Source organism: Phoca vitulina, unplaced genomic scaffold (assembly GCF_004348235.1).
Source record: "Phoca vitulina isolate PV1807 unplaced genomic scaffold, GSC_HSeal_1.0 scaffold25, whole genome shotgun sequence".
Taxonomy (NCBI): domain Eukaryota; kingdom Metazoa; phylum Chordata; class Mammalia; order Carnivora; family Phocidae; genus Phoca; species Phoca vitulina.
In genome coordinates, this window is record NW_022589728.1 from 23,593,791 (window position 1) to 23,611,843 (window position 18,053).

At 36.8% G+C, this 18,053-nt stretch overlaps 1 protein-coding gene across 11 annotated transcripts in view; it reads right to left on the reverse strand.

Moving 5' to 3' along the window:
• The window catches only part of STAU2 (staufen double-stranded RNA binding protein 2), a 305,943-nt gene that overhangs the window by 146,523 nt on the left and 141,367 nt on the right, over positions 1-18,053 (reverse strand). For all 11 annotated transcript variants that reach the window (XM_032421648.1, XM_032421649.1, XM_032421652.1 and 8 more), the window contains one exon: positions 4,714-4,774. In XM_032421648.1, coding sequence (XP_032277539.1) covers positions 4,714-4,774 — 61 coding nt within the window. The remainder of the gene's footprint in view (positions 1-4,713; positions 4,775-18,053) is intronic.

The window sequence follows — 18,053 nt, forward strand, 5'->3', positions numbered from 1 at the left end:
CCTTCCCTTGCTCAGGGGAGGACCAGCATTTCTACCTGCAGTCTCTGCAGGTACAAGAGCACAGGCAATGAGGATGTGTAGGTCTTGCTGCCCCCAGCTGCTTCAAACAGCCCTTTATTTATGGGATAGGACTTCATTCAAAGACAATCAGCTGGGGCACAAATAACCTAACAATCTTTTTAAAAGTAGATAGCTACAAGTCAGCTACACTCTTAGATTTCCAACATAGTATTTATGTCTAAATAAATAATTAACTTGATCACTTAGTTTAATATTTAAATCCAACTAAATTTTAGTCTCATTACAAAGTGGTTTTGTTATGGGAGGCACAAAAGTAAATTGTTCAGGGAACTCTCCCAAAACGCTTAAAGAATCTATTAATCTGTTATCTTAAAATTAAAAGTACAATCCTCACCCACACCCACACAAAAAAGCAGAGGTTCTAAATACAGTACACAGCATATGAGAAACAAGCCTATAATCTATCTTAAGTCATGTCACTGGGATGATCTGGCCTCCTGGTTTCAGGACGTATACAGTTTAACAATATATGAATATGACAGAAAAGTGACAAAAATTTTGGCAAGTCAACTACGATACTGAAAAGGTCAATAAGAATTCTATCCCATCCCCAAAGTATTTGTCCTGGGTCATCTCTAATGAACCTAGAAGAGCCAGCATATTTCACAGGGGCTAAATAAAACTTTTTAAAAGGTTAACGGAAAAATATTTATGTGAAAAATGCCTCCAAATAATCTTTTAGTGGGTGGATTCAGCACATACCAGTGAATACCTTTGAGCTTAGTCCAATTTTGAATTAAGCTAGAGTTCACCTTTAAGAAACAATGAACCTGTTTTTAAGTAAAACCCTCTATTAATAAGAAACATGGAATGTGAATACAAAATAAAAGATATTATCAACTGAACTGTATCTAAATATTTTACAAAGTTTTCCATGAGCCGTCAGTAGATCTTTAAAATGCATGATCTTTTAAAAAACTTGTTAGTCATTCATCTGTAAAAATCTAGCTTTTTATGTGTATGCCAAGCATAAAATTGCCCCATGCTAAATTTAACACAAACCTCACATCATAGATTTACGTGTTCTTACACTTAAACATGACTATGACAGGGATTCAAAGGGTAAAAACACACTTAGAACAGTCAGTCTACCTTTTACTGCAATTCAGTACAATGAAGAAAGCCTGAGAAGCATGCAAAAATTAGGTCCATATTTTAAATCTGCAGGCAATCAAGCCAGGAGCCAGGCTATGCAATCACAATCACTTGCAAAACCATTTAAACCATTTTTTAGTTGTAATTGTTAGCAGTTTCTTATGACTGTAATCTTTAAAAAAATATCTTCCACTTCAAAAATTAAATGCACATGTACATTAACTTTTTTTGTCTACTTAGAGTTAGGTGCTAGCTATGCCAGGTTAAAATTTTCTTTCTCCTTTCCAATTCTGCATTCCCTACTTTTAATTTTTGTACACCATGGTTCCAAGTTAATTTCATAGTATTTATCCAAATAATGGTTAGCTAACTATAATTTGTAAAGTAGTACAGAGTTTAAATGTAGAGAGTCACTTTATGATAACATTCTGAGTTTTACAGAGCAGTACGTTACCTTTTCAGATGTTATTCAAGGATGGTTAATCATTGTACAAATGTTAAGATTATTAAAGATACTCAGCATTATAAACTGGTATGCATGACTCCTAACAGAGCACACTGAACCATAAGATGTGAAATGAGTCGCTCAAGGTCAGAAAACAGGCCGGCGGGGCCGCCGGTGCTGGCAACCTCAAATTCCCGTCTTCCCCCACATGCGCCATCCCAAGAGATGCCTACTCTAATCTTTGCCTGCAAAACTCTTAACTCAGGTAGTCTTCATGGGACTGAAACCACTTAGGGCAGAATTTCAAACTTAAGGAATTAAGTAGAAAAGAATTTAACATAAATGTTACCATAATATACAAATTTAATTTTCAGGTAATGGATTCATTGCCTAAATGATCAATTGCTAAGAAACTAACTTTTTGCTAAAGTTGTATTTAAGTAGCTACATGTTGGCTCCAGAGGACACTGGGGCGCCACTAGAGAGAACTAGCCATCAGGGAGTACAACAGTTACATTTCAGAGCAGGGCTGCCATCATCCTCTGTGGTAGCCTGAGGCAGAGACCACTCAGTGTTCAGAGGGAAGAACCCAGGCATTGGCTTTCTCACCTCTCACAGTTTGGAAAGGCTGAGGGATCGTATCCTTCTTTCAATTCTCAATTTGAACTACTGGAGACCGAAGGAAGTTCTAAAGTGTTAACAGTTTGGTTAAGTTTTAAGCTGGCTCCAAACAGCTTTATCCTTTCTAACATTATGTCTAAAGCACATCTTTCATGCATTCTTACACACTTCTGATCACTGAAACTCACTGGCCTCTTTGTACTATCTCTTCTCCTACTCGCAAAAATCCCTTAGCAAGTTTAAAAAAAAACAGAATCAAAGCTAAGAGGCAAAATACCACGTTAAATGCTAGAGTTTGCAGGTTATCTATAATGTGATTTCATGTTAAAACTACCTGACTTCCATACTCAAAAGCATAGTGTTTATTTTCTTTGAAAAAATATCTAGTGCCCAAAGTAACTATTCAAATATAAACTACATATACATTGGTCACCTGGTACATTAAAACACATCTGACAGATTAAAACTGTAAGAATGGGGGGCACCTGGGTGGCATAGTCAGTTGAGAGTCCAACTCTTGGTTTCAGCTCAGGTCTGATCTCAGGGTCGTGAGATGGAGCCCCATGTCAGGCTCCATGCTCAGTGGGGAGTCTGCTTGAAATTCTCGCTCCCTCTGCCCCTCCCCCCGCTCTCTCTCTCTACTCAAATAAATCTTTTAAAAAAATAAAAAAAAAAACAAAAGTGTAAGAATGAAATTTTTGATAAGCCTACATAGAATTATATAATTTTTATTTAAAAAGGGAGGGAGAAGGCATGGAAGAAAATCAACATTCATTATGTACTTACTAGGAAACAGGTATCGTGCTAAGTATTTTACAAAAAACTAAAATCAATTTAATGCTTCTTATATTCCCTTACCAAGTAATTATAAACCTATATATTCAAACATCAAAGGAATTAAACACAAACTCTCTGAGAATCCTGACTGGATTCCATTTTTTAATTTGGGCTATGGGCTAAGCCTATCACATTTGACATTCTTATAGAGAGAGAGCAAAGGCTCAGAGCCCTATTAAATTATTTAAATTATTCCCAAAAAGTTAACTCATGAATATCATTACCTCACTGAAATATTCTTTTCAAGAAGCTAGTTTTGATGATCCAAGAATTCAATTCTCATAACATGCTTTGATTAAAGTTTGTTACTGATTTCATTATACATCAAGAGATAAGCTGTTAATACCAAAGAATACTCTTCATTATGACCATTTACATACTTAAGCTTAGTCAACTTCCAGAGGTTATAAGGAAGAGAAATAGAGTTAGAAATGAGATAAATTTGGCTTCACTGAGGACTTCATTTCATAGGGTCTTCACTGACTGGCTTTTTTGTTTTACTGATTTATAGTAAAATGGTCACGTCAGGGAAAACAGATACTTTTTGGGAGAGGTGGGAGGAAGTTAGAGAAAGATGCCTGTGCTTCCAATGCATAACAGCTTGATCGTGCACTTTTGAGAAAAGAAATAAACTGAAGGGATTTTCAAGTGTCGATAACACTAAATTTGGAATAAAATTGCTCATATTTCTCATATTTCAATTAGTGACTTTAATAAAATATTAAAAATTCTAACAATTCAGAACAGTGTGAAAAATGCTTATTACTGTGTTAAATGAAAATAACACAGTACAAACTTTCATCTGTATTATAATAATATAAAAATGAGTGTGTACCTAAAAAGAACTGAAATGTGAAAGTTGATTTTATCTTTTTATTTAAATTCAATTAATTAACATACAGTGCATTATTAGTTTCAGAGGTAGAATTCAGTGATTCATCAGTCTTATACAATACCCACTGCTCATTACATCCTGTGCCCTCCTTAATGTCCATTACCCAGTTACCCCATCCCCCCACCTCCCTCCCCTCCAGCAACCCTCAGTTTGTTTCCTATGATTAAGAGTCTCTTATGGGGGCATCTGGGTGGCTCAGTCAGTTAAGTGTCTGCCTTTGGCTCAGGTTATGATCCCGGGGTCCTGGGATCGAGTCCCGCATTGGGTTCCCTGCTCAGTGAGGAACCTGCTTCTCCCTCTGCCTCTCCCCCGCTCATGCTCGCTTGCTCTCTCTCTCAAGTAAATAAATAAATACATAAAATCTTAAAAAAAAAAAGAGTCTCTTATGGTTTGTCTCCTGATTTCATCTTGAAACAGTTGATTTTAGAGTATAACGGGTTTATAGATAATAGCTTTACTTTCTTGATTCTTTTATATTATAACAATGTTACAACAAAAACAGCTTTAAAAAATTAGATGCTCACCATGTGGAGTAAATGGTACTCTGTTTGCAATGACTAAACCATGCTAAGAATATGAGTGCTTATGTCTTCCGTCAGCTCCAGGAAAGCAAATACCATGACTTCCTTGTCTCCCCCACATCTCAGGCCCAAATAGATCCAACAAATATCCAGTGCCAGTCTAATCACTGAACCACTGATGAACACCAAGTGTAGGCAACATGAAAGTGAAAACTTACTGTTATTTGTTGGTTCAGGAAACCCAGCCTTTGGACCACTCCATCCTTTGTTTTCCCCTGTCTGAAAGATTAAGTCAATTGTTTAAATCCAGATAAACAGATTTATTCAAAAAGAAAAAAAGTTAACTAATCAATTAAGCAAAGGCAAAAGTCTCTCACATGATTATTCTGCTTATTCTCTCCCTCTCTGACCCCAGGACCAAGGACACAAAAGTAACTAATATGAACAGTATCATTTCTTCCTTTTCCACATGCAAATCTATTCTTATGTCTCCTTCTGCTTTTATCATTCATCTAAATTTACAATTTAAGTAATCAAGAAAGCCCCATATTCAACACATGTATTATATACAACACAGGCTCTATCTAGATGGTTAAAAAGTAAACAATTATTATTCAAACAGTAAACAATAATAATCATCACAAGTGCTACTGTGACCCAAAGGGTTTTATGGCTTCTGAGGTCAAATTCACAACAGAAATATTACTGTGTCTGTTCTGTAAAAGTTCTATGACAAGGGTCACGAAATACTGCTAATGACATATACAAAAAATGGAAAACTAAGCCCAAACTTTAAGTAAAACTTGTAACATCCTGACTTTTGTCAGATGATTTGATCTGTTTGTTATAAAAATACATTCAGAGAAACCAAGGTATTTTGAAGTAGTAAGTATTTTAGTCAAACTAATAAGTGACTTTAACTGGTTATGTTCTCTTTGTGTGGAGCTGGTATTATTGATATAAAGTACTCGAGGGGAAAAAAAAGTCATATTTCCTATTATAATCAGCATTTTATATTTACATTATCAGATGTCAAAGTTCAAATGGATAAATAAACTCCAGATAGAAACACAAAATATAATTCTAGCAAATAGTGTACCACTGTGAAAGGAGAGAGGAGGAGTAAGTGCTCGTAAATGCAGACGGGTGTCAATGGAAGCCCTGTGGAGACCCCATGCACACATTCTCTGTGAAGATGAGATCACAGCATGAGAGGACGTTAGAAGTTTGAGGAAAGTGGAGTAAGGAAGAAATAAGTCACATTAGGGAAAAGAAGAGCAGGCAGATTAGAAGAATGCAGATTTTTTAGGCAAGTGAGGGCTTAGTTGAAGTTGGTAATAAATTTAGCATTTCATTCCTCCTTTCATTCTACTTATAACCAAGGTTAGTTAAATATTAGATTATATGGCCTATGTCTAATTTTTCACATTCAACTGAATCCCAAGCCTCTCTGATTCCTACCTCAACACTAAGAAAACTGTTATTGTAAGGTTTCTGCTTAAACATGACAGAGTGAACAGAAGGAGTAATCTCTCCCCCCCCCAACATCTCTAAATTGATAATCCAATAATCCATAAACTCTCCTTCCCTCTCTTCTGCCCACCTACCCCCAAACAGAATATGGAAGGACTCAAGAGCAGAAGAGATATCCCTATCAAAGTCTGGAATCAGAAAAGCAGATAAACAAGTTGTAACTGACCTAACAGATGTGAGTAGGCTGAAACTAGTCTGAAGAGTGAGAAGCCAACAAAGACCTTACAAAAAAAGTAAACTGATTTGCGCCCCCAGGATCCCAAAAAGCCTCAGGAATCAGATGCACACTCGGTACTTCTAAAGATGAATCCTGGAAGGGCTCTGGAAGTCTTTCAAAGTGCTATGAAACCTCCAACTCACCTCTTTGACCCCCAAAAGACAAATTTCCTAAGAGGTGTCTTCTTAGGAAAGGCTATAAAACAGACAGACTCTGAACACCAGGCACAGCTGTGGGTGGGACTGATAGGCCACAGTGCAAATGAGGAGATGCGAGTCCAAATTTATCCTGGAAGATAAGACACCCAGCGCCCTTCCTCACTTTGGACTCAGAAGACAACAGCCAGGCTTCTGACCCACAAGGAATGGCAAAGACAACAAAGGGAACAGAATAAAACTTCCAAAAAAGGTTAACATTTTTTAAAGTTCTCAGAGCCACAGAAGAAATATTATACCCACTAAACAAGAATAAGAGGCTATAAAAAGGAATATTTTGAGAATGAGGAAGAGCTCTGGGAAGTCAAAAATACAACAGCCAAAGTAAATAATTTCAAAGAAGGACTGGAAGACACAGTTAAAGAAATCTCCTAGAAAACGGAACAAAGGTAGAGAAGGAAAGAAGGAAGAAAGGGAAGAAGGAAGAAAGGGAGGAAGGAAGGGAGGGACGCAGACAGGCTGGCTCAGAAGATCATCCATAAGACCAGCAGGTACCCCAGAAAGAAACAATAGCAAAAATGGAGGGAGAGGAATTATCGAAGGAATAATATGAGAAACTTCCCATTTTTAAAGTATATGAATTTCTGGATTGAAATCCAAATGCCCAACGCAATTTACCAAAGAATACACATATCAAGTCAATCATCCATGAATTTCACAACCCCTAGGAAAAGAAAAAGCCAGAAAAGCATCAAGAGGGGCAAAAACATAAAAGTTTCCTATATAAGCTGAAGAATCAGAAGGCTTTGGAGTTTCAAAAGTGGTGTGGGAGGTAGAAAACATCGGTGGAATGCCTTCAAGAAATCGGTGAAAAAATTATTTACAATTTAGAATTATATCTCAGAAAGACTATCAATTAAGTGTGTGGGAAATATGAAGATATTTCAGACCTACAAGATCTCAAAAAATATTTACTCTCCAAGTATCTTCTATAGGCAAGCTAACTAAAGTATGTGCTCCATCTAAACAAGGAAGCAAATCAAGAACAAGGGAAACCATCCAGAAAATAGGCAACTCAACACGGGAGAGAGGCAAAAGAAATTTTCAAAATAATGGTTAAGAGAAGAACCAAAATACTAGCTCTGCAGCAGACCTATCAAACAATCAATCCAACTTAGAAGAGAAGAATAAAGAGCTCCAAGAAAGATTTAAAAAAGGAACTAAAAAATTACATGACATGTTTACTTGTAAGAGAGTTTGGGGATAAGTTACAAAACGTAGAGAAGTGTACATGTGGAGTATGTATATGAGAGTTAAGTCTTCATTTTTCAGAGCAAGAACTCAGATAATATCTAAAAACGAAAAATCTAGAAATAGAAATATGAGTGACTGACAACAGAAAAATAATAAACAGCTGAAGCAGGTGGCAAGAGGTTGCCTCTGGAAAAAGGAAGCAGAAATGGCCAGTAGCAGGGCATTTTATCAAAAACCAATCCTTTATACCATTAATCTTGAGTAACTCTTTTTTTTTTTTAAGATTTTATTTATTTATTTGACAGACAGAGACACAGCGAGAGAGGGCATACAAGCAGGGAGTGTGGGAGAGGGAGAAGCAGGCTTCCCGCCGAGCAGGGAGCCCAATGTGGGGCTCGATCCCAGGACCTGGAATCATGACCTGAGCTGAAGGCAGACGTTTAACGACTGAGCCACCCAGGCGCCCCACAATCTTGAATAAATCTTGACCTTTTATATATATCAGTATCACTTTGACCAATATAATAATCAAATATAAAAAAAAAAAAGAATGAAGCACATGCCAGTTATGTCTTTTTTTTTAAGATTTTATTTAATTATTTGAGAGAGAGAGAGAGAGAGTGAGTATGAGCAGAGGGGAGGGGCAGAGGGAGAAGCAGACTTCCCACTGAGCAGGGAGTCCGTTGCAGGACTCGATCCCAGGACCCTGGAATCATGATCTGAGCCGAAGGCAGACACTTAACCGACTGAGCCACCATGGTGCCCCACCAGTTATGTCTTGATGTAGAACAAACTCCATGATATAAGTGAAACCCCGACATATGAGTGAAAAGGAAAATCAAGATGTAAGAACAGTATATTTTAAAAAGGTGAAAAGAATGTTCCACTTTTTCTTAGAATGCAGAAATGTATCAATGAGAAAGCACCACAGAATGTAAAAAATCGTAACTTCTCTTGAATCCATCAGAGATCTGAGATTGTAAAGCAAACAAGAGAAATGAATTCTAGAGAATGACAAACCCCTCCATGGAGGCAGGGCTCACAAAGTGTCTCAACACTGGCAGAGCAAAGAAGGAAGAGATGAATGCTATAAATGCAGGTGAGAAGAAAGTAGATGAAATGCCAATAAATTCTATGGGGCACCTGAGTGGCTCAGTCAGTTAAACGTCTGCCTTCAGCTCAGGTCATGATCTCAGGATCCTGGGATCAAGCCCCACATTAGGCTCCTTGCTCAGTGGGAAGTCCACTTCCTCTGCCTCTCTGCCCAACTCACTCTCAAATAAATAAATAAAATCTAAAAAAAAAAAAAAGAGAGAGAGAGAGAGAGAAAAATGCCAGTAAATTCTAAAAGACTGAGTGTGGGCAAACACAACAGTTTAGAAAAACTAGGATCTCAAAGCAGAAGCTCTTTTCCATGGACCTCACCTGAGTACTCAGGAGGACAACCAAGCAGAGGTACAACTAGAAACCAGAGAGAGCCTCACTCAGTGGAGCTGGTATGCAGCTGGTGAATGTCTGCCACTGAGAGGAAAGCATGGAACTTTTACACACTTCTCTAGACTTTTCTCTCATACAAAGCAAAAAGCTCAAGCCACTAGAGAAAGGGGAGAAACAAATACCAACTGCCTCTGGGGTAGAGACAAGAGATTCTGTTGCCCCAGAAGCTTAGGCAAAGACTCATTGCTTAGTAGAAGCAAAAGCTACCTACCCCTGGAATAAAGGGGTAGAAAACACTCCTGAAAGCAAGGCCCTGCACCAGTATAAAGCAGAGGTCTGAAAATGCTGACAAGGAGGCAAGAAACTCTCTTGCACCCAGGAGCACCCACAGATCCAAAGTAAAGTTTGGCTACCATGGGGAAGGAGGCAGAAACATTGATAAAAACCCACCTCTGAGACCCAGGCACACAGTCAGCTTGAGAATGAGTCTGGGCAAGAAAATCAAGAACTACGTCCCCACACCCACCACACTCTTATGATCAAGTAATAAGCACAAGAGCTGCCTACAGAGCATACAGATACACCTCAACCCTTGGCACAGTGAAGGAGGGACTGCTGAAACCTGAGGGCAGAGCAGAAACATGAGAGAAAAATCCTCCCTAAACCTCACCCCACACAAAGCACAGATAATAGCACACCACTGCTGAAGGAATCTGAAGTCGGTAGTGATGATAGCAACAACAAAACTCAAAAGGAGCTCAACTACTGACAAGACTGATGCCACCCTCCACACCTTCCACACTAACAGTCTGACAGAAGAGATATGCCTATTTCTCAACATAAATACTGTTTAACTCAGCCTCCACGATTTCTCAATATACAATATCCACCATTTGTTAAAAAATTATGAGACACCCAAAATTGCAAGAATTACCCATTGTCAGAGGATAAAGAAGTCAATGAAACAGGACCCAGAGGTCAGAATTACAGGAAATAAGTTTTACAGTACCTATGATTAGCAAGTTAGAAGATTTAATGTATGTAATATATATAATGATAGACAACATGTATAAACATGGGAAATCTCAGCAGAGAAATAGAAACTATAGAACAAAAGCAAATGGAAATCTTGGTGGAGAGTCACAGATGAAAATTAATGGTGATGTCATTATCAACAGATGGATACAGATGAAGAAATAATCACTAAAACTGCAGATATATCAATAGACATTACTCAAACTGAGGCACAGAAAAAAAAAGTAAAAAATTAAAAGGAACAAAAGATACTGGAGCTACAAAACGATACCAATGGTCTAACAAATGTGTAACTGGAAACTCCACAGAAGAGAGGAAACAAAGAGTAAGAAATATTTGAAAAAGATAATAGCTGAGAATTTGACAAAGTAGCCAAATTATAACAAAACACAGATGCCATGTTTAGACACCATTAAGCAGGAAAAATACAAAAAGGGGAAGAAAGGAAGAAGAGGAAGAAAAGGAGGAGAAAGGGAGGAAGGAAAGAGGACGGACAGGGAAGAGGGCAGAAGGATAAAGGAAAAAAGAAAAAATCACATTTAGACATATAGTCAAACTGCTGAGAACTAATGAAAACGGAAATTTGTGACAGCCTTCAAAGGGAAAAAAATACATGAAGAGGAAAGAGCAGGTAAGAATTACAGCAGATGTTCATCAAAAACTACATAAGTCAAAAGACAATAGAACAAGATCTTTTAAAGTACAGTAGTGCCCCTTATCCACGAGGGATGCATTCCAAGTTCCCCAGAAGGTGTCTGATACCATAGACAGTACCAAACCCTATATATACTATGTTTTTTCCTGTGCATACACACCTACGACACTGTTTAATTTATAAATTAGGCACAGTAAGAGATTAACAATAATAAATAACAATAAAATAGAACAATTATAACACTATAATAAGTTAGGTGAATGTGATCTTTCTCTCAAAATATCTCATTGTACTATACTCACTACTCTTGCGATGATACGAGATGATAAAATGCCCACAGGGTGAGAGGAAGTGAGGTGAATGACATAGGCATTCTAATGCAGAGTTCGGCAACTATTAACCTTCTGATGAGCTTCCAGACCTGTGGATGACTGCAGGTAACTGAAACCATGGAGAGTGAAACCATAAATAAGGGAGACTACTGTACTGAAAGAAAGAGAAAAACCTAGAATCCTATATCCAGACAAAAATAACTTGCAAAAATGAAGATGAAATAAGGACTTCTTTATCAAACAAAAGCTGAGAGAAATTACTGCCAGTAGACTTGTTAATAGAAGTAGTTGTAGAGTAGGTTCAACAAACAGGAGTATAATACCAGAAAGAACAAATGAACATTATTCATGAATATGGATCTACACAAATGAATGGAGAGCACTGAAAATGGTAAAAATGAAGGTAAATATAAGACATTTTTTCTGATTTCAACCACATAAAATGACAACTGACTATATAAAGCATAATTAGTAACAAATTGTGAGTTTTATACTATATATAGAAGTAAAATGTATGATCACAATAGGAGGTCTTCGAAACATACAGAGTATAATTGCAATAGAAGGTCATAGAGACATAGAGAAAAGTAAAATGACCACATTAAAAATATAAAGACACAGATAGACTAAGATGATGGGGGGAAATATCCCATGCAAACATTAATCAAAATTAAACTGGGATGGCTATAACATCAGACAAAGCGGAATTCACGGAAAGGAATATTATCAGGGCTAAGGAGAGAAATCACGTAATAATAAGGTGGCCAAGTCACCAAAAAGACCTAACAATGCTAAATGCATATATATCTGTTAACAACAAAGCTTCAAAGTACACAAAACAAAATTGAACTGAAAGAAGTGGCTAAATCCAAATTTATAATTGGAGACACTAACAATAAAAGCAGCAGACAGAAAATCAGAAGGAATATAGGACTAGAAAGAAGTCAAAAAGAAAATTAGAATACACCTTGAACTGAGTGAAAATAAAAACTTGTCAAAATCTGTAGGACAGAGCTAAACCAGTGCTTAAAGAGAAGTATATAGCATTAAATCTTGCATTAGAAAAGAAGAGAGTTCTTAGATCCACAGTCTTAGCTTATAGTTTACAAAACCATAAAAAAATACAAAATTAAATCCAAAACCAGTGAAGGAAGGATAAAATAAAGAGCAGAAATCAATAAAATGTTAAATAGAATAATAGAGAAAATCAATGAAACAAAAAACCTGGTTGTTTAAAAGGGATAAAAAATTAATAAACTCCTAGCCAGACTGATCAGGAGAAAAAGAAAACAAATTACCAATAGCAGGAATAAACCAAAAGACAACTGACAAAATGGGAGAAGATATTTGCAAATGACATATCAAATAAAGGGCTAGTATCCAAAATCTATAAAGAACTTATCAAAGTCAACACCCAAAGAACAAATAATCCAATCAAGAAATGGGCAGAAGACATGAACAGACATTTTTCCAAAGAAGACATCCAAATGGCCAACAGACACATGAAAAAGTGCTCAACATCACTCGGCATCAGGGAAATCCAAATCAAAACTTCAGTGAGATACCACCTCACACCAGTCAGAATGCCTAAAATTAACAAGTCAGGAAATGACAGATGTTGGCAAGGATGCAGAAAAAGGAGAACCCTCCTACACTGTTGGTGGGAATGAAAGCTGGTGCAGCCACTCTGAAAAACAGTATGGAGTTCCTCAAAAAGTTGAAAATAGAGCTCCCCTACAACCCAGCAATTGCACTACTGGGTATTTACCCCAAAGATACGAATGTAGGGAACTGAAGGGGTACGTGCGCCCCCATGTTTATAGCAGCAATGTCCACAATAGCCAAACTATGGAAAGAGCCAAGATGTCCACTGACAGATGAATGGATAAAGAAGATGTGGTATATACATATACAATGGAATATTATGCAGCCATCAAAAAAACGAAATCTTGCCATTTGCAATGACGTGGATGTAACTAGAGGGTATTATGCTAAGCGAAAGAAGTCAATCAGAGAAAGACAAGTATCATATGATCTCACTGATATGAGGAATTCTTAATCTCAGGAAACAAACTGAGGGTTGCTGGAGTGGCGGGGGTGGGAGGGATGGGGTGGCTGGGTGATGGACACTGGGGAGTGTATGTGCTGTGGTGAGTGCTGTGAATTGTGTAAGACTGATGAATCACAGACCTGTACCTCTGAAACAAATAATACATTATATGTTAAGAAAAAAAAAAGATAGTAGGAAGGGAAAAATGAAGGGGGCTAAATCGGAGGGGGAGACGAACGATGAGAGACTATGGACTCTGAGAAACAAACAGGGTTTTAGAGGAGAGGGGGTGGGGGGATGGGTTAGCCCAGTGATGGGTATTAAGGAGGGCATGTAGTGAATGGAGCATTGGGTGTTATACGCAAACAACGAATCATGGAACACTACATCAAAAAAATAAAAAATAAATAAAAAAGCAGGAATGAGAGAGGGAATATCACTACAGATGCTGCAGCTAGTAGAAGGATAACAAGGGAATGTTGTGAACAATTCTATACCAATAAATTCAACCACTTAGAAGAAATGGACAAATTCCTTGAAAGATTCGAACTGCCAAAGTTCGTTCAAGCAGAAGTAGATAGCCTGAGTAGCCCTATTTCTATTTTTTAAAACTCAGTTCAGTTAAAACTTCCCACAAGAAAAAATCTTCCCCAGATGGCTCCACTGGTAAATTCCACCCAAAAATTAAGGAAGATAGATTGCCAAACTCTTCCAAACTTCCAAACTTAATATCTGAGGAGCATTACCCTGACGCTGATGATAAAACCCGACAATAATATTACAACAACAACAAAAAAATATAGATCAGTATCTCTTATACATGTAGCCATAAAATCTTTTAAAAATATTAGCACATCTATTCCAGAAATACATGAAAAATATAGCCAATACATCATGATCAATTGGGGTTTATGCTAGTCAGACAAGCTTAATTCAACATTCAAAAAGCAATCAATGCCACTTGACATCCATTAGGATGGCTACTGTTTAAAAAACAAGACAAAACAAACACAAACACCTATACATACACACACACACACACACTCTCACACACACACACACACACACACCCTAAGTGTTAGCAAGGATGTGGAGAAATTAGAACCCTTGTACATTGCTGGTGAGAATATAATATGGTACAGCCACTACAGAAAAGAATTTGGTAATTCCTCAAAATATAAAATGTAGAATTACCATACGATCGAACAATTCCACTTCTTTTTTTTTTTTTTTTTTTTAAAGATTTTATTTATTTATTTGACAGAGAGAGACACAGTGAGAGAGGGAACACAAGCAGGGGGAGTGAGAGAGGGAGAAGCAGGCTTCCCGCTGAGCAGGGAGCCCGATGCGGGGCTCGATCCCAGGACACTGGGATCATGACCTGAGCCGAAGGCAGACGCTTAACGACTGAGCCACCCAGGCGCCCCTGAACAATTCCACTTCTAAGTGTATACTCCAAACACTGAAAGTAGATACACCAATGTTCATAGCAGCATTACTCGCAATAGCCAGAAGTTGAAAATAACCCAAATGCCCATCAACAGATAAATGGATAAATAAAATGTGATATATCCACACAATGGAATATTATTCAGGCTTTAAACGGAATGAAATTCTTATAAATGCTACAACATGGATGAATCTTGAAAACATGCTAAATGAAATAAGCCCAACAAAAAAGGACAAATATTGCATGATTCCACTTACAGAAGGTTCCTAGAAAAGGCAAATTCAGAGACATAGAATGTAGAACAGAGATTACCAGGGGCTGAGTAGAGGGAAGAACGAGGAGTTGGTGTTTAATGGTGTACAGTTTCTATTTGGGATGATGAAAACATTCTGGAAGTAGATAGCAGTGATGGCTGTACAACACTGTGAATGTAGTTAATGCCACTGAAATGTTCACCTAAAAATGGTTAAAATTGTATTTTTTTTTTGTTATTTACATATTACATAAATTTAAAAAATCCATCAGTGAAATTCACCATTACAACAAACTAAACAGAAAAATTATATGACATATCAACAGATGCAGAGAAAACATTTGGTAAAATTAAAAATGTACTGATAATTAAGTAAAAAAACCAATCTCTTAATAAAGCAGGAATACAAGGAAATATCAATCTGATATAGAGTATCTATGAAAAAAAACCTACAATCATCATGGTATTTATAATGGTGAAAGACTGACTTTCCTTTAAAGATGGGGAGTGAGGTAAGGATATCTGCCTTCCAATTCAACAATCAACCACTTCTGTTCACCATTGTACCGGATGCTCTATTCAGAGCAATAAAGCAAGACAAGTAGATAAAAGCATACAGATTAGAAAGGAAGAAATAAAACTGTTTTTATTCATAGAGTACAAGGTCAATATATAAAACCAACTGTATTTCTATACAATAGAAAAGAAGAATTGGAAATTGAATGGTACAGCCATTGGTTTAAAAACCAACACCATTAAAAAAAAATGCCATTAATAATATATCCAAAAACATGAAGCACTTAGGGATAAACATGAAAACTGTAAAATATTTCTATGAAAAAGTACAAAACATTGCTGTGAGATATTTCTAAAAACCTAAATAAATGGAGAGCTAGACCTTGTTCATAGATGAAAGACTCCATATTAAGATACTGATTTACGTGAAACTGATCTATGTAGTCAGCACAGTCCTAAAGAAAACTTCCCAATTGGCTTTTTTTTCTTGATAGAGACTGATTCTAAAATTTCTATGGAAATGCAAAGGCTCCAATAAACAAACAAACAAACAGAACAAAGACAGAGTTCTTTACTGGATTTCAACCTTACTTGAAAAGCTACAGTCTATACATACTTGTAATAGCTTCAGGATAGACATATGGATTAATGGAACAGAACAGAGAATCTAGAAACAGACCCACAAATATGTGGTCAACTGATTTTCAACAAATGTGCTAAGAGAATTCAATGGAAAAGCATTAATCTTTTAAACAGATGACAGAACTGGATAACCTATGTGGAAAAGGAGGAAAGGAGAGGACAGGAAGGAAGGGAAGGAGAAGGCAGGGGAGTTCTTTATCTGATAACGAATTTGTGTCCAAAATATGTAAAGAACTCTTACAACTACTCAATAAGAAAGCAAACTATCAAAAAGACAAAACTTCGAACAGGCATTTCAGGGAAAATGCAAATTAAATTCTAGTGAGATAACATTATATACCTACTAGTATAATCAAAACTGTCAATACCAACAATACCAAAAGCTGGAAAAGATGTGAAGTAATTGGAGCTTTCAAACACTCCTAGTGGGAATACAAATTAGTACAGCCTCTCTGGAAAACATCTTCACAATTTCTTAACAAACTTACACATGCGCTTATTATACAAATATGGACATAAAAAATATACTAGAGAAATATATACATATAAAGACTTACAATATGAATGTTTACAGCCACTTAATTTACAATAGTCTCAAACTAGAAAGAGCCCAAATGTTGGTGAAGACTAAAACAATAAGAGACAATAAAAAAGAACTAATGATAAATCCAAAAACACAGATGAATCTCAGCATTATGAAGCCAGACACAAAAGGCTTCCTAATGCATGATCCAATTTATATGACATTCTGGAAAGGCAAAATTATAGAAAGAGAAATCAAATCAGGGCTTGCCGGGGCTAAGGAGAGGGGAAGAGATTAACTACAAATGGGAACTTTTTTGGGGTAACAGAAATATTATACATCTTAATTGTGGTGGTAGTTAATGAATGTATACACACATATAAACACACATGTCAAAATTCACTGAACTGCACCTCGATAAATCTGAATTTTTTATAAAATGGGGATATATTAGTATATACACACAGAATATCTCTGTAAAAATATTTATTTCTATTTATCAAATTCTTATATAATATTCACTATATTTGACAGTATTCTAAATGCTGTACAACTATTAACTCATTGTGGGAGATGCTATTCAAAAGAGAGACTAAGAGACCAAGGGTCTCAGAGTGAAGTAAGACTTTTTCTCACTGTTCACTCTTTCATGCTATGTGAATTCTTTTAGCCATGTACATATCTTGTTTATTAAAAAAAACTTTTTAAAAACATGCTTTTGCAAGTTTTTAAACTGCTTTTGCTTCATTCATCACAGATTTTTTTTATTGACAAATCAGTGTATTCAGTCTTTCTCCCAATCTCCCTGCAGCATATGACTGCTACCTACTTCTTAAAGTCACTCTCTCTTCCTATTTATAGGTTTTCTTTCCTCCTCCCTCCCGTCTCCCCCACGCACATTATCTGCTACTGAAAGCTTATCACGTACACTTCAGAAATACCTCACGTATCTTTCCCCTCTCTTCTCTGCCACCACTGCCTGAGTTCAGACCCTCAGCATCTTTTACCTGAACAGCTCTGCTAGCCCAACTGGCCTCTCAGCCTTCAGTCTCATCCTGCTCAAATACACTCCCTATGTTACTTACAGGATTGTCTTTTGAAGAATGCAAACCAGATCATATCACTTTCGTGTTCAAATCTTAAATCAGTAATTCCTCAAGCTCCTTAATTCACATAAAAACCATGGTCCCAGCTATTCCTAACTTTCCAGATTCATCTTCATATTCTCTAGCTTCCAGGGTACTATAATTCTTGTTATATGATTAAAGCTCCTCACTGTTAACACTTAAGGGTTAGTTTTTTGAGTGTAGGGACCAAGTTTCAGTCATCTTGTTATCTTCAGTTATAAGTGTTGGGCATTTAGTGGGTGCAATGGTAAATTTTATGTGTCATTGTCTGGACCATGGTGACTAGATACCTGATCAAACATTATTCTGGGTGTTCTGTGAGGGTGTTTTTGGAAGAGATTTACATTTATCACTGAACTCTGGGTAAAGCAGATTCCTC